The 17,752-nt window shown below is 43.6% G+C and overlaps 1 protein-coding gene across 1 annotated transcript; it reads left to right on the top strand.

The window, feature by feature from the left end:
- Nucleotides 1–469: 469 nt before the first annotated feature.
- On the top strand, nt 470–17,228 carry LOC147108136 (Krueppel-like factor 16). Its single transcript, XM_086004636.1, has 2 exons — nt 470–1,741; nt 11,080–17,228. The coding sequence occupies exons 1-2, from the start codon at nt 1,273–1,275 to the stop codon at nt 11,376–11,378; spliced, it is 768 nt and encodes a 255-aa protein (XP_085860762.1). The 5' UTR covers nt 470–1,272; the 3' UTR covers nt 11,379–17,228.
- Nucleotides 17,229–17,752: the final 524 nt, after the last annotated feature.

Genomic DNA, 17,752 nt, shown 5'->3' with positions numbered 1-17,752 from the left:
AAACTCTTCACCCCTGTATTCTCTTCTAAGATACTGCTTAAAACCTACTTCTTTGACGGAGCGTTTGGTCACCTGTCCTAATGACTCCTTCTTTGGCTCAGTGGCAAATTTTTGCCGGATTACACTCCGATGAATCACTTTGGGATGTTTTGCGTTAACGGCGCTGTATAAATGCAAGTTGCTGTTGTTGTAAAATAAAGAACTTGCGTTTATATAGCGCCGTTCACAACCTCAGGACGTGCCAAAGCATTTCACAGTCAATTAAAATGTTTTTTTTAATGTGGATCTTAAGCACAGGCATGGACCAGTTGGGCCAAATGGCCTGTTTCTGAGCTGTACATTCTATATAATAACGTGTGCGTCTAGTCTACTGTCACCTGCAGATGTCTTTCAGCCTCGCCATTAGCCAGACCTGGGGCACATGGTATTACTGGGGCTACTTCTCACGTGGAGGATGAAACTCATCATAGACTGAGGCCTGACGCCCAATTCCGTTCTGAGGAAGGACCATCGACTCCGAGCGTTAATTTTATTTCTCTCTGCTTTAGAGAGATGCTGCTTGACCTGCTGAGCATTTCCAGCATTTGCTGTTTTTAATCTCAACACAGACTGGTTGGGCTGAACGCCCGGTTTCCGCATTGTAATTTCGATGTAATTCTTAGCAAGTATGCCCCCACCCAACAGAATAATTCTCTGTAGCGAATTTCATGCTCACGGGTTCCGCCCACTAGCACATTTTGTCCAGCTCTTTCTGAAGTTAGCTGCTTCAGTGGCTGCACCTCCCCCTCGTCCCACCCCCGCCCAATTTCGCATCATCTGTGAATTTCACGACACGCCCGCATAAGAATGGGCTGGAAGAGAAATGATACAGAATCTATCTTCAATCGCACGCACGCTTTATTTTTTTGGGGGGTGATTCTGAAATTTGGGAACCTACCAAACTTTTTTTTTTCTCTCTCCCTTGCCCTGGAGACAGGGGTTTCCAGCGTCAATATACGAGCGTCACCGAGTGGCTCTTGAGTCTGGGATCCGCCCGGCACGTCACAGTCCATTTGGAGTAGGCGGGTTACACGTCCTTCCCCCCCACCCCCCTCGCCAGACAAAGCATCGGGGCCACGGCACATCGGGCTCAGTTCGCCGGTTCCAGTCCAGCTGGAGATTTGCATTTTTTAATCCAAGCACCTTACGGAGAGGGAGGAGGGAGAGCGAGTGAAAGCAAGATCCCAACACACAGGAGAGAGAGCAGAGAGAGCCCTTCTTCCAGTCCTAGCCATGTCTGCGTTCGCCTGCCGCGATTACTTCGCCGCCGAGTGCTTGATGTCCATTTCTAGCGGGGCGGTGGTGCACCGCTCGCCGCTGAGCGAGGAGGAAAGTTCCGAGCTAACTTCAAGGGAGGACAAAGAGGTGAGCGACACGCTCAAAGACGGCGGCAACCTGCTGCTGGTGGCTAGCATCTTGGCCGATCTGCAGAAATCGCGACCGACGTCTTCCAACTCGGAGAGCAGCAACTCGTCCTCCTCCGGCGGCGAGAGTTTGGAGAGCGGCTACACCACGCTGTCCGAGGGACCCTGCACCCCGGTCACCACCCCGACCCCCTTACCCACAGCGCGCCCGTCGGAAAAGAGGAAAAGCAAGCGATCGGACAAATCTACGGTGAAGAAACATCAGTGTTACTTTGCGGGGTGCGACAAGGTCTACGGAAAATCGTCCCATCTGAAAGCGCACATGAGAACTCACACAGGTAGAAATTAATGCTTTATCCTCCTGATCGTGGAAACTTTTAAGTTGTCGCCACGTTTCATTTTGTGCCTTGATGATCCTACTAGTTTTCTTTGTTCTTTCCTATTCACTCACATTCCTTAGTCTTTTGTTACAGCACGCCGCTTTCCTAGTGTAAACTAGTGGGTAATTTATGGCGATTAACTGTCCTGGATAATATTGTCACGGTTCCCTTCCAGATGGTTTTGTTTTAATCCTCGGCGATATTCCTTCCCTCGCTGCTACTAACCATAACCGTTTTATTTGTGCTTAAAAAAAGTGCCGTTGATTTCTGTAAAACAAAGAAGTTTACTTTAACCGTACTTTTTTTTTCCCGTAACAGGTTAATGTCCCCTTTTGCAGCCTTAGCAATTCTGAGAAGGGGCGGGGTCACCCTTGGTGAAGTAGATAATGAGGCTCTGGGTCGTAAGCCAGAAATATTGTATAATCGAGTAGATTCAATTTGACGTTTGTTGCTGAACAAAAGGGAAGTGATATTTAGAAGTTGTTGTTTTGCGCTGGGTTAAGTTTCCCTGGGGTCTACATGTTTCAACTTGTCTGGGAGAACCCAGACAGATCCCGGACCTGTTGGGAGGGTGTGTGAGTGACATGGTCTAGGAGGGAGGACTTCAGCTCCCAGGTCCGTTGGCCAGAGCATAACTACTTATGTAACCGGATTAGGGATCCTAGCTGTGTTGTACCTTTTTTTTAATGCTACAGTTCCTTGAGCTCGTTGGGATAATCTTGAGGGGGCGGGGTAGACAACGCTACCTGTTACTGAGTCAACTTGCAGTGACCATCTAACGCCAGTTAAATACAGCTATTTAGCTCTGAACTTTTATGGCGACCGGGCATCCGTTTATTCCCCCGTCGCATCAAAGGGTGGTTAGAAATGAGTTGGCAATCCGTTGCCACATGGCACTCAGCGGGCAGTGGCCTTAGCCCGCGATGGGCTGCCTCTCTAACCTATGCAAGCAGCCCGGCCGAGTCCGGGCAAACGCTTCTCCGTCTTGTTACAGTCTCCCAACCCCCGAATAAAACGTCAGAATGTCCCCGGTTTGCGTCATTTCCCACCCTTTGCCGAATGTGCCCTTGGTGGAGGTTTTTTTGTGTGTCTGTGGTGGGGAGAGCGAGAGAGGCTGAGCCCGAGATCAGGACAGTGGCAGGCTGCCAGTATCGTGCTATCCGCCTCCTCTTTAGTCATCATGGCCTGGTGGGTGGGAATAAACGCGTTTCTCCTTCTGAAGGGGAAAAAGAAGCCCATAATAGGGATACACCGGAATTGCCTGTAAATCGACGGTAATAAGACAGCTGAGTGGGATGAGTCGCTGGATTTAGGCGAGGAGAGAATCTATTGGCAACATTTTTTTTATCCCAAGAAATTTAACAGTTTAGGGTTTGGTGTCCAAATATATATTGTGTGTGAATGTATGTGTGTATATAATTAATACATGCAGACTAAGCGTTTTGTTACTGGAAACCTAAGATGTGATGGATGAATGATCAGTGTACTACTAATCAAACAAGATGGGAAGGTCCAGATTGTGAAATTTACGGAGAAAGCTTATATTTCCATCTGGCAGCTTATACCTGAGGCACGTGTGGAGCAGTAGACTGGCTGGAAATGCAGCACGCTTTTACATTGGTTAGAAAGTTGGGAAGAAAAGTTTTATTCTTTAAAAGAAAATGATGAATCGAATAAATACTTAATAAATGCATATAGATAGAATACGTTTAGAATTTGGATGACTTTTTTAAAGCTAAAAGGCTGGGATCGGTAACAAGAACTACAACTCCCATGATGCGAGGCGGGGGAGGGGGGGGGCGGAGCAGTGAAATTCTTTCCAGCCAATGATTAATAAGCTAGGGCGTGGTTGGTGTGTTGTGAGCCAATCGGTGGAGAGGGGCGCGGCGCGGCTTGCCGTGGGCCACGTGTTTATTTCAGTGTGCCGGAGCCGGCGAGTGAGTAACATTTCCTGGTGGCTGAGTTAGCGTGCGCTTGCTGGCTCGCTCGCACGCTTGTTTTTCAGCCGCTGGCTGTTGATAAATACAACCCGCTTGGAGTGTGATGCAACCGAGTGGAGTTTCTGCGAACTGCTTGATTCACGGTGCTTCTGCTGCCAAGGCACATCCTGTTTTTTTTTACTGCTACTCTGTAAATTCTGGTTCAGATATTCTGCCACCTCTAAATAGAATTTCAGCATCGTTAATTTCCAACTCCTTTTTTTTATAGCTTTAACAACCCTGATGTTTCAAACTAATTGAGGCAGAGAGGTGTTCAAGAGTTTTCTTGTAGTTTGTATGGAATTGTTTCATCACGCACATTTTTATTTCATAGGTTGAATGTTTTTTTTTAAATCCTGTACAGATTTTCAAATTAATGTAATTCTATATTTTTTAAAAAGCATTAATTGACGGGGAAAAGACCAGTCTGATGGATTAGTTGATCCTGAGTGAGCAGGCTGGTGCTTTCATAGGGCATAATACTCCATAATATAATTCCAAGTGCATTTTCTGATTGACCGTTCTTGACTAGCAATAGAATGTGGCTTGGGGGACTTATCCATAGAAGGTTACAACACAGCAGGAGACCATGCGACCCATCTAGTCCATGTCAGCTCTTTCCTAAAACAATGCATAACTAATCCCATTTCCCTGCTGTCGCCCCATATCTCCCCTGTTCAATCATTCTTGGAGGGGCTAAACTGGTAAATAGAACATGTACAGTTGATGAGGCAAAGTCTGATTCTCATTGTAGCAAATGGGGATTGAGTGAATGAAAATGAACTTGGTTACATCCAGGAGGTCCCTGGTTTGATTGCTGGTCTGAGCTGAGTTAGCTGACCTCAGCAACGAAGATGCCACAATTGCATCCTTGGGCTAGGGAGGGAAGGACCTCTACTGGAAAGTATATATGTGTGTGGACAGTACCAGGCTCCGCTGCAATGCCCCATGTGGTCAAATAGCCTGCTAACGCTCACTGGGATCATGTGTAAAGAAAGGCCTCGGGGATGAGGTATTGGAGGGTGCCCATGGAGTGGTTCACCAATATGCCTTCAGGAAAAAGGTGGGGGGAGAGATAATAAAAATCCCAACCGTTTGATGTACATTGAATATATTCACTTTGAATAAATTTAGCTGCAAATTCCTGCTGAGAGAATTTGCAGACAAAAATAAATTCAGCTTTGCTATGTTTGCAGCCCATGCCCTGTATAGGTCAGTCCATTGGTTCCCAGTTTGTTGAATAAGCAATGCACTGTGAAACAGTTTGCATTTAGAACAATCATCCTTGCAATTAATAATGTGCAGTGGAACAATTTTGTAGTTCTCGAGTGCCAAGTGACCCATTCACTTCATAAGGCATAAGCTGATGCAGTGGCAGGAGGATACTGCCAATGTTAAATAAGCCAAATAGAAGACTATTTAGAAACTAAGCGGGCCAAGAAAATACGGGTGGCATGCATAGTTGGTTAGCAGGATGAAAGGTCCTCTGATGATCCCAAGTGCTGCACTGATGGGTACAGAAGCAAACTATTCTTGGGCTATTTTGTACCTCAATAGGCTGGAGCTCTTTGGCTATTTACATTAGTCTTGTGTCAAAAAATGTAGCTGTGTTTCTATGGTTTTCACCAAAGGAGCTTACTCCCAGGTTTTGTTCTTCCTCCTGTGCAACAATAAATCTCATTGCTGTTATTTCCAAATCCCAAAGTGAAAATTAGTACAAGTGTCAGTCCAAATTTAGTTGTGGAGGTGCGATACGGTTTCTAAATTGGCACAGGCAAATTTTTACCTGAGGGTCATGTCTCTCAAAGACTTGGGTGGAATATTGGTGATCTATAACCAAGCATTCAGACTGGAGAGTTTTTTTAGCAAATTAGTTTGTAAGCCCATGTCAATTGTTTTTCTTTCTAATTTGGCATTTGAAAGATTTTGAGTTGTTGCAGTTCATTAAACTTGCATTATCATTTGACCTATATTTACAGAGCAGGCAATAGTTACATAATCTACTTCTTAACATATAGTTTTGATAGATTGTGTGGGCTTCTATCTTTTCACAGCACTCCTAAAGAGGGTGGAATAATTTTATATTTATATTTGATCAGCTATGCTGGGTTGTTTCCAGCTAGGAGGTTCAGGCCATTTTGTGAAGCAGAATTAAACTGGGGGTGGAGTGGAGGAGAGGGAATTTTTTCCCCTCTTTAAATATGTTTGACACGGGTGAGGAAGGCCATTTGGTGCACCATGGCTTATCAATTCACCAAGCCCCTACAGTTTTCCTTTTCTTCCTCCAGGGCATCCTTTTTTTTAAAGCTGCTTTTATACTGTGCCCGTTCAGCTGACTGCCAACTTGCAGGTCTTGGGCCATGGCCAGTCATAGGAACAGGAGTAGACCATTCAGCCCCTTGTGCCTGCTCCCCCATTCAATTAGATCATGGCTGATCTGCGCCTCCATTTCATTTTCACACCTTTGCTCCATATTCCATGATACCCTTGCCTAATAATTCTTAATCTAACTCCGTTTTGAAAGCAATTGTCCTATCATCCACAGCCTTTTAGGGGAGAGTTCCAAATTTCTGCTACCTTTTGTGTGGAAAAAGTGCTTCCTGATTTCCATCCTCTCATTTTAAGATTGTCTCCCTGTTCTTGATACACCCACCAGAGGAAATAGGTTATCCGTATCAACCCTAGCAAATCCTTTTAATATTTTAAACCCCTCAAATCTCCTGTACTCAAGGGAACACAAGCCAAGTTAATGCAAACTGACCTCAATCATTTTGTTTCTCCTTCTCCTTACCTCCTATCTCTTGTGAAGATGGTACCTGGCTCCGTGGGCAGCACAGCACGCTCCACATCTTACCCTTGTGCGACCCCGGATGAGTGTCAGTCGGCTAAATAACAAGTTTGTTGTGCACATTCGAGTCCTTGCCTGATGCCCACAGACGGGTCATTGGATAGCATTTGGAATAGGGAACCCGCAGTGTTTTTTTTGTCTCCATCAGCTAAAGATATTGGGGGCTAAATTCGGTTGATTTGCACTTCCCGTTAGTGCCCTAAGAGGGTGCTAACAGGGCGCAAATCCAATAGAGCCTGGGCGTGGCGCTGCTAACGCCTCCCGCTCGCGCCCTGGCTGTAATGTTGGGTGGCGCCCCCCGACTTGCTGCCGGCCGCTATGTCCGACGGGGTATGGGGGGGTGGGCCTACCTGCGGCCAGGGCGGCGCTAGTTAAAGGGGAGGTGGCGGGCGGTCATTTTTGTTGCTGGCTGCCTGCCAGCACCTGGCCCCGTGAAGCCCCCTGCGGGGTGCCGGCTGCTCTCCGTGAGCCCGGCACTCCTCGCGTGCCGGGCTTGTTTGCCGGCACTCCCGATCTCTGGTGGCCTAGCTGGCCGACGGGACGCGCTGCGCCAGGCCCCTCCCCTTTAAGAAGGGGAGGAAGGCCTGCAGTACCGTGGTGCGACGTGCCGCGGTTTTGGCTCGCAGTGCCCCAAGAGGGACACGGGGCGCTTCCAGTAGCGTCCCTCCTCCCTCTCGGGGCACTACTTTGGAAAATTGGCCGCGGGGGCGCTAAAATTAGCGCCCCGGCGAAGGTAGGGGGCGCTACCAAATTTTTACCCCATTGAAACTAATTGGAGTGCACACACCACTGTCCAGCTAGCTCATCATAGAACAAGGATGGAATCTCTGACCTTCCTGGCTTAGTATTATTACATTATCATGGTTTTACTCATTGGGGCATTAGGGGAGCGCTGACCAAAACTTAAAAATTAACCCAATTTTTTCAATCTACCTTGATGAACTTTTTGTTCAATGATTTGCATTTATATTAACATGCTTAAGAACATAAGAAATAGGAGCAGGAGTCGGCCATTTGGCCCTTCGAGCCTGCTCCGCCATTCAATAAGATCATGGCTGATCATCTACCTCATCTCCACTTTCCTGAACTATTCCCATATCCCTTGATTCCCTTAATATTCAAAAATCTATCTAATCTATTGCTTGATTCTACTCATTACCTATTTAGTAACTTTCAATATATCTAAACATAGCTAATATACTGATGTACTCCTTAAATAATAGCACTGCCTGTAATTCTGTGATACTTCAGGCTCCTGGTGCTTTGAATCTCCCCCTTTTTATATTGCAGGGTGTGTTTCTCTGCACTGGATCAACAAACATCTGCCAATGTACAAGCTTGCTTTTTTTTTCATGTGCATCTACTTGAAAATTGAGATTTTTATTCTTGGCTGCCAGACCGTCTCTGCCGGGGAAGGTCAGTGCAGGCCAGTGATGGTGGGGAACCATATCACTAATCTGTAACCAAGAAAAGTGGTACCGTGTCTCTCTGGTGGTGATGAAAACCACAGGAAAGATGATACTGTTCCAGCACATTTGTGGCAGGACTGCTGTAGTTTAGGCCCTACACGATCCTGAGCTGACCTCGCTCTATAATGAAAGCTTGACTCATTTGAATTCTGGCATGGTGCCCTCCGGGAAAGCACGATGCACTGGGAAAGGTGCAAGGGTCTAGCGGGTGGTGCGGCCGCTCTTAAAAGTGGCGCTGGCGACCCTTAAAGGGGAAACTTGTCTCAAAATTCAAAACCTGTTTTTTTTCTTTAAAAAGAAAAAAGGTTTGGAGGCAGATGAGATCCAGCTTTAAGAAGCCATCTAAATTCATTTCTTGCAAAGCAGATTAACAAATAAAGAACAAAGAAGCACAGAAATAGGTGCAGCAGCTACTGGCAGCAAGTAACTCCTGTTAAAACTAAAGAACTCAACATAAGGGATGGGGCTTCCCATGCAGTGCCCATTTTATATGGGTGCTGAGTATCAGGAGCACTGTTAAGACACTTCTGCATTATGAAGGGCTCTCCTAATTTGCATACATTTTACATATTTAGTGAGCACGGTGAATGGTTGGTTTGGAGGCTCTCCGTGCCACATTTGCTTGTCAAGACTGCTTTAGTCCCCGTGCACTGGCCACTGAGCAGACCTCGACATCCCACAATGTCAGATCCTGATGTTTCAAGGCATTGGTATATTTAGCTGGCTTATTTCTGGTGCACATTCACCTTGTTTATATGTTTCAGCACTTGTCGCTGCAGCAAAGGTTGTTGGCAACCACAATTAAAGCTAGTTAAGGCTGATAGCTGTTCCTCTATGTTATAATCCTAAAAGCATTCCTTGCCCAAGCAGCTGCATAAACCCAAGTGCAGTGTAATTCATGTGCCTCGTATCATTAACCTGTCTTTGTCTTCGTGTTGTCAGTGACTCTGTAACAAGCAGTTCCTTAATCCAGGTTCAGATGTTATTGAAATGAGAGCTCTGTTGGAGACTGGGTGGTGTAATGGATTAGAGTGAACAGTCCTTTTTAATTTGTGACCAGACAGATGGATGAACGGCATGGGAGGGGTAAAAAAAAAAGCGACATTCAGCTGGTCTTGCTTTAATTAACCCTCTGCAGTCTTGAAGAATGATCGCATCTATTTCCTGGTTCAGTCTACTTGGAATTCAGTTAATCAATTCAAATGATCAGAGTTCATTTTTAAGCACTAAATTCCCATTTTGCAGTGTTTAAATTGCTTTATTCAAATTATTTGATTAATTGTTTTTCTTTAGTTCAAAATTGACTGAATTATTAGTAGACTGCATGTAGTCCCCAAGGGACTTTGCTCCAGGTTGTGGTGGGACTGAGTTAAAAGTGAAGAACTAGCCGTACAACTTGTGATCACATAAAATTGAAGTAATCTTTTGAATGTGTAATTGACTTCTGTCTCTTGTTCTATGCTTTCTAATGTGCTATAAAATTCGTGAGTTAGTTGAGGATTTCTGTTGTGTGGGAAGGAGTCAATATTACGCTATTGATGCAAAAAGCTTTATCTCCCAATTAACACTATCACGTTATTGCCTGAGATACTGGATAGCTGGGAGTAATCTTATCAAAGGGCTCAAATGACAAAAACCACAAATGTACTTGTTTTTAGCACCAGCATAATCAGTAGCAAGGGACATGGAGATCACTGTAGTGCCCCTACTACTGCCCACTGAGATCAGCTTACTCCGTCTACTCGGCTGTTAGAGTTGTGCAAGTGTGTGGATAGCCAGTGGAATTCAGGATTTTGCTTACTTGTGATTTTTTTTTTACATTTGTTGGATAGTGTACCGACACTTAAGGGGGCAATTTTAATCTAACTCGCTGGGTGGGATACTTGACTGGATCGGGCGCAACACTGGTTTTACACCCCGCCTGATTTTACTCTCCCATTAGTATCAGCCAGTGGCTCAGTTGGTAGCACTCTCGCCTCTGAGTCAGTGGGTTCTGGGTTCAAGTCCCACTCCAGAGACTTGAGCACAAAAATCTAGGCTGACGTTCACAGTGCCATAATCTTCTACTTTTTAGGCAGTCCCTCGGAACCGAGGATGACTTGCTTCCACATTAAAAATGAGCTCGCAGGTGACTGATTAGTCCAATGCGGGATCTACAGTCTCTGTCACAGGTGGGGCAGACGGTGGTTGAAGGGGCGGGTGGGTGGGGTGCTTGGGTTGACGTGCGCTCCTTGAGCTGGGAGTGCTGCACTGTTGGAGGTGCCTTTTTTGGATGAGGCATTAAACCGAGGTCCCTTCTGCCCCCTCAGGTGGGTGTAAAAGTCCCGTGGCACTATTGTGATGAAGAGCAGGGGAGTTATCCCTGGTGTCCTGGCCAATACCCTCAATCAACATCACTGTTTTTATAAAAAAAAAAAAAAAACAATCTGGTCATTATCACATTGCTGTTTGTGGGAGCTTGCTGTGTGCAAATTGGCTGCTGCATTCCTTACATTACAACAGTGACTACACTTCAAAAAGTACTTCATTGGCTGTAAAGCACTTTGGAACATCCGGAGGTCATGAAAGACGCTATATAAATGCAAGTTTTTCTTTTGAAGTCAACAGAGAAAAACATTGGGTGGGGTGTAAAGCCAGCATTCCACCCGATCCTGTGGGTTTCCCGCCCACCGAGCTAGGTTCGAATGACCTCCTTAGTTTCTAGGCTAAGGCATGGGGGTGGGGGGGGGGGTGTGGGCAGCTCAGAACTCTACCCTAGCAATGGGTGGGGGGGGGGGGGTGCGGGCAGCTCAGAACTCTACCCTAGCAATGGGGGGGGGGGGTGCAGGCAGCTCAGAACTCTACCCTAGCAATGGGTAAGTGCCTATATGAGGGAGGAGGGGGGCAATGAAATCCATGAGTGAAATGAGATTATGGACTAAAATCATTCCCATGCTTTTGTTTACACTGAGCTCACAGTTTACAGGGGTGTCTTATTTTTATCCCATTTTTCTCTTTCAGGGGAGCGACCTTTCCCTTGCACCTGGCCACAGTGTTTGAAGAAGTTTGCCCGCTCAGATGAGCTGGCTCGACATTATCGTACCCATACGGGTGAGAAGAAATTCAGGTGCCCCATGTGCGAGAAGAGGTTCATGCGCAGCGACCACCTGATGAAGCACGCTCGCCGACACCCTGACTTCAAGCCCGACATGATCGTCAAGCCAAGCAGCAGAAGTGCGTCACCCCCCACCTTCCACAGCCTGGCATCCCCTTCCATTGTCAGTCCTTCTCCTAATCCTGCTGGTCCTGTGTTCAATTAGACTGGGATGGGGGAGGGAGGGAAGAAAAAAAAACAGTTTGTACCAAAAGTCTTGTTAAGCTGAGAGTCTTAGCATCCCACCCTCCGAGCATGTGTGGACTGTGCTTGTAGATCTTTGCTTTTGAACCATTCGATCTTTGCGGACAAATGTTGGGGGGCGGGGGGGGGGCCTTTTTCATATGCATTGTTTTTGCACACACAGTGACTGTAGCCAGCAACAGAAGTAAAGCAGCTTGCTTTGTTGGGTTAGTATGAGTGTAAAATAGTGAGTGGTGGACCTCGTTAATATTGTCCCCGTTAATATCTGCCCTAGTTAGACCTGATGCCTGTGTTCAGTTTTTTGAATTTTTAACTTATTGCAGTAACTCCGGACAGGCTTTTGGAGTATATTGAAGTGCAGCCATTGTGTTTAATCAACCTAGTTGAAAATTGACCTATTTTAATGGCTTCTTCTGAAATTTAAAAAATGGTCATGCAGACGGACCGAACCATAGCTTTACAAGTAAACTAAGCAGCCACACAAAGCTCCACTGTGTTAATACGGTGACATAAGGCTTGATAATACATCCTTGAAAAAGAAATAGAAAAGATACTTTAGGGAAGTTTTAACTGGAGCAGGGAGAGTAAAAATGTCACTTTTTCACGGTTTTTTCAGGTTTTATGAATAACAGTCTTGATACTATGTTCAAATATGAATTAAAAACCATAAGGAATCAATTCTGCTTAGTTTGTCCCGTCAATTCTCCGTTATCTATTGTGTTATACAGTTCCCCTCCCTAGAGAGTTCTCATTGGGCTCAGCTCAGGAACTGAATTACTGTAACTTGCAGGATTCATACAGTGACAATGATTTGCAGCTATTTAATTGATATGTCTCAGGGCTTGCCAACATGTTACAGAAACAGACATAGGACTGCAATTCTGGACACTGGTATACCTCTTGCAGAAACTTCTTCAATTTAATTTTTTTTTGGGGGGGGGGGAACGCTATTTTGTACAGTGAAAGTGCTGAAATGTGTCTGCACTTCTGTATGCAAGTAATGTATGGTAATCACACTGCTGGTATGATAATGATGCTTACAAGACGAGTAGGCCAGTCTGGCCACAACATGTGATTATGGGATTACGACCAGCTTGTTAGAAATCTCCTGCTTTACAGCTCAGTTTAACTCTGTTGCTGTGAGATTTTAAGATTACAAAGAACTGTACCATACAATACTAAACATGACTCCAGCTTTACACCTGTAGCGTCAATCTGGCTTGACGTGTGATCAATCTTTTGAAGATAAAATATGCCCCAGGTCTTAAACTATCTTGGAGAAATCAAACTTGTAACATTGTATCTATGCTGACGATGGCCTGCTTCTTGGCTAACTTCACTGTGACCTGGTTTGCTAGCAAAACGTGCCCATGTAGGACATCTTTATTCAGAGTACTTAATTACAACAGTATGTCGTGTCCCAGTACATTGGATTAGTTACATCCCAGTACAGGTTCCCAACCTGTGACCACATTTTCTGGGAAACTTGCTCACAATGACGTTAGCAGGAAGAAGGTAAAATTACATTGTCCATTATGATTCTAAAATGGACGTTACAAACTGCTTCTGTGTAAGAGCTGCAGACCGTTCAGAATACTATGTGGGGTATTTACTGAGATCCGCTCATCGTCGGTGACCATTGTACAAACACATATTGCACATGAAAAAAGTCATATAGTCAAAGCTTTCACTGGCTTTTTATTAAAAGGTGATTGACTGGCATTACCTGCTCAAAAGTCATCTGTGTGCAAAAATGATATAGCTGTGCGGTTATGTGCATACTGCCTTTCTTAAAGTGCTCCTATATACAAGGTATTTTTGTAATGTTTCTACTCAGGGGGCTGTGTTGCTGCTGCATGCATTTCACCATACAAATGTGGAGCGTGTGTGTATCTTAAGTTTATACCTGTTCAGTGTGTGAAATTGGAACAGTGTTGTTCCCAGTAATTTGCTTATGGTAAACTGTTGATCAGTTACCAAAAGGGAAGATATTCATATTCTTTATCTTAAAGTGTTTTACTCTACTAAAATTGCTAGCTGTGTGTTTGGGGGGGAAAAATGATAAATATAACTTTAAAAAAGTAATGTAAATATTTGTGAAAAGCATGTTTTAAGGTAGTGATTTAAATTTACACTAATTATTTTACTATAAATAGCGCGTGCACTAATGCACACACCTCAACCAGTTGTGTTTCAGGAATTCAACTATATGCTGTAATCCATATAAATGCCTCTTTCAGTCTCCAATCTTGCATTGTTCTCCAGGAAAGAACACAATTTTACAGAGTGCTCTGAATAGAAAACTCCATGGGCAGCTGTGATTTCCCCCCCCGATTTACGTATATTTTAATTCTTGTGAGGCTGAACATAACTTGTCCGTGACTTATCGGGTCAGCTTCAAGTAAAACATATTACTAGTACAAGTGCTGATGGTGAACACAATGCCGTTTCTTTTATCTGTGTTTTGACATAATCAATGGGAGTTTACAGTAGAGTTGTGACAGGTAGTATAGATTTAATATAATCATGAATTCAAAATTCTCAAGTATCAAGATAGTGGAGAAAGAAACGGAGGGGGAAGAATTGGGTTGTGATTTTAAAAGTTGTCCTCACATAATAGGACAGTAGTCGCCATTATCCTTTATTAATGTATTTACTGACCATCTTTGTTGAATCATGGGCTGAAATTCTTCTTTAGTGAAAAGTGGAAATGAACAAGAGATCCACTAGTGAAATCCCACGAAAGCTCGGCTTTGAAAGGTTCCAATTTCTGTGAATGCAGTTTCACACAAAACAGATTTATTTCCATTTTTTTTTTAAAGAGAAATTTCACTCCCTCATCCCTCACTCTTTTAACATTGCCACAGCGATGCCAAGATTAGTATGGTGTCTGATGCAGTATCTGGACTTTTTGGTTACCCAACAGTGGTGCTCAGGTGTTGTCTGCGGTATTGTTAAATTCATCTAAATAAGGTCATTATAAAACTGTTGCGCTGAAATCATTACAAGAACATTGGAGGATTTGGAATCTGATTCATAAGAACATGCAGTCCAGGTCAGAAAAGGCCATTCAGCCAATCAAAGCTCATCCTTCTAGTATCATAATTCCCATCTCCGTGTCTTAACCTCATAACAACCCTAATATTTTTGTCTCTGCTTTCCTCTTAGTTGGATTTTTTTTAATATATCGATATTAAATTTACTTTTCACTTGGGTCCTACTTCCCTGGCTTACTTTGAAGCAATATTCTGAGTTTTCCCAATTCAGCATTGCTGACACTTGAGTCTTTCGGCTCCCATTTTGGTGCTGTATTTGGACTCCTGCTTGAATGCTATGTTTGGACTCTGTTTAAATGCTCCTTCACTTAATTAAAAAATAGGCCATGTACTGCTTTAAAAAAAAAAAAAAAAAAAAAAAAATCAACCCTCATTGACCGTTATTAATTGCTTATTCAATTTCTTTAATTTAAATAATTATGATTGTTGATAGCCTATCTTTAAAAAAAAATATACACTGCAATAGTGTAACTTTTTTAATAGTCCCATTGTACATGGCACATTATCACTATCAGGAGCAGTCCCAACATACATTTGCATTGCATTTTCAGTCTCTTGAAACACTCCATCAGGGTTCCTCATGACCTGGGTGTTGCTTTAGCTAGAGAAATGGCGATGTTCCTAATGCCTAGCAGAGCTGTGATGCTGGCAGTAGTACGGGTTATTTTCAGTATACAATACCAATAGCTCATAATGTATCAATCAACCTGCCACATTTGGGATAAAGCTTGTTTTATTCTCCTTGGCAGATCACATGTAATTGTCCAGCTGTTTGACTGGGATGCCCAGCAGGATTGCTTGTGATGGTCCAGCTTTTTTGACTAGGATGCTAGGCATATAATCCAGCTTGGTCAGGCCACTGTTAGTTGTTCATTAAGTGATATTGGAGAAGCTTCCTGCTTGGATTGCACCACCCAAGATGCGTCTTGGAGCTGAGCAGTTGACTGGAGCGGAAACCATTTTTTTTCCATGGTGTGACTGAAAAGTGGGTAACCAAGAAGTTTCCGTTTTGTAATGTACTTTGTATTTTATTTGTAGGTGTTGCTAATGAGGTGTGAGGAATGCCATACATTGAGATGTTAGTATTTAAGGATGTGAGGATTGTAACATTCCAGTTTGTATTTTATAATCTTCATCCATGGCTGCGGGCAGCTCACCATTAATTTGCAATAAAATAAGTATCCAATACAGTGAAGCCAATAATAGAGCATAGGTGAAGAATCCTATCATTAGGATTTCAGACTAAGTAGGCATTTTCTTATGGGTCAAAGTTGTGTAAATTTCCATTTCCACATGTGATGGGATAAATTACTCAACTTCTCAATCAGCTGCAGTGATGTGTGAAATCCGTAACATTTTAAACTGAAGGTCACTTTTGACCGAACGTTTCGCTGTCTCCTCCCACTTTCCAGCCTTCTATGATATTGCTCTTAGTGACTGGGCAGGGGGACGTTGTTAGGCACGACTCCTGCATGGTTGAGGCCCATGGAAACAATACTGTCTCTTGGGAGGAATCCTAATGGTAGACACATTTATTGTAAGGAATGCTCTTCTGGTTTCCAGAACATATTGCACATTTTAAAATAGACCGTTATTGTATTTGACGTGTGTTCTTTGAATTTGTATTGTTTTGGCAACCTTTTTATTCTTAGATTTTTGTATATATAATTGTGAGAAAATACAGGACAAGCATTAGCTATGTGATGGGAAATGCCTTTTGCTTCATCCCTTTTCAGTTTTCTCCCCCTTTCTGTCGCTCTCGTGAAGGTGACAACTTGTGCTGGCCTACAATTTTACACTCTGTCTTTTGGTACTTGGCCCAAGTGGATATTCTGAGTGTGTCTGGGCAGCAAACATCTGTCAATGCAATAATGTCCTCACCTGACATCCAAAAGCGTATAATGGTCAGGAGCAGGAATCCTAGCTGAGGGTTTTTTTTTTTCCCCGCCCCACCTCCTAGGCTGTAGTGTCCCCACCACCCTGTCTGAAATCACTTAATTCAGAACAGGGCTGGAATTTTCTTGGTCTGTATTGGCTCACTGCATCACATTTACATCCAGAACCATCAGGAAAAAGCAGGAAGTTGTGACGAGGGATGTTCAATGAAGGAGCATTTTATTTTTAATTGGCCTTTTTTGAAGTTTGTCATTTTTTAAAAAAAACATAGAAGCGATGACCATGAGTTTTTAAAAAGATAAATTTGCTGGGAGCAACATTGAACAATAAACTTTTAAAAAGTGCAGACTAGTGCAATATATGAACTGGATCTTTGTGTATGTAGTCTGTCAAAGTTTGGCAATTTGAAAAATGTTTTTAATTATTTTCTCAAAATAGACACAGCTTCGAAAAGAAGCCTCTTATTCAGGAATTACCAGTAAATGTGCCTAAAGGAATCCTGTTCCTCACTATCAGTATCCCTGTGTTTCAAGTCTGTATGTGTAGTACCCATGTAGCAGTTGGTATTACTGGAAGCTTTGTATTTTACTTTTTTACAGTCATTTTATGGATCTTGTATTTTATAAAATTCTGGTGGTCAGTTATATTAGTACATGTGCTGATAAATGCAGTAAGCTACAAAGCATTACAGAAAGATTGCTGTTTGAAATTTTGCATGGTTGACTGCATTTTGTATACAGTGAATAAACAATGATGTCCTAATTAAAAGATGTGGATTTTTTTTATATATCGGAATCACATATCTGCTTGTGGACCCTATAAGCTGGTCTCTTAAAATAAACTTAGGAGTTACAAGTTTATTATTAGCTCTCATTTTCTCTCCTTTTATTCCCTCCCCCCACCCCCTCTGGTGATGGTGCTGATTCATGCTGGGGAAACTGCTCCACAGGCAGCAGCAGTTCTCCATCTGCTTCCCCTGGGCCCTTCACATCAGCCAGTGTTGAGCTATTTGACCATGGGACGTCATGACCAACCATGTGCAGTTTCCAGTGTCGCTTTAACTCGGCACTCTTGGCCTCTTAAGCCTAGCAGGTTGTGGGTCCAAGTCTTACTCCAAAAACTTGAGCACGTAATCTAGACCGACACTTAAGTGCAGTACTAAAGGAGCGCTGTATTGCATTGTCAGAAGTGCCATCCTTTGGATGGGACAGTACATCTGAAGCCCTATCTCTGTTACAGTGGTTATGGTGCACAAAAATGATCCCGTGGCACTAGTAGAGGAGCAGGGAGTTCTCCTGATGTCACTGACAACATTGTTCTCTGAACAAACACCAGCAAAACAGATCAGCTGGTTATTCATCTCTGTGGGATCACTGCGCAACGG

Source organism: Somniosus microcephalus, chromosome 13 (assembly GCF_052327205.1).
Source record: "Somniosus microcephalus isolate GS21.2 chromosome 13, FLI_Smic_1.0, whole genome shotgun sequence".
NCBI classification, from domain to species: Eukaryota; Metazoa; Chordata; class Chondrichthyes; order Squaliformes; family Somniosidae; genus Somniosus; species Somniosus microcephalus.
Note: the sequence above shows the minus strand (reverse complement) of the source record. Positions and strands in the feature narration are given on the sequence as shown.

Excerpts from the sequence above, each read along its gene's own strand:
- LOC147108136 (XM_086004636.1), top strand. The coding sequence starts at position 1,273 with ATGTCTGCGTTCGCCTGCCGCGATTACTTCGCCGCCGAGTGCTTGATG. Across the intron at positions 1,742-11,079 it reads GCACATGAGAACTCACACAG|GGGAGCGACCTTTCCCTTGC; the intron begins GTAGAAATTAAT and ends TTTCTCTTTCAG.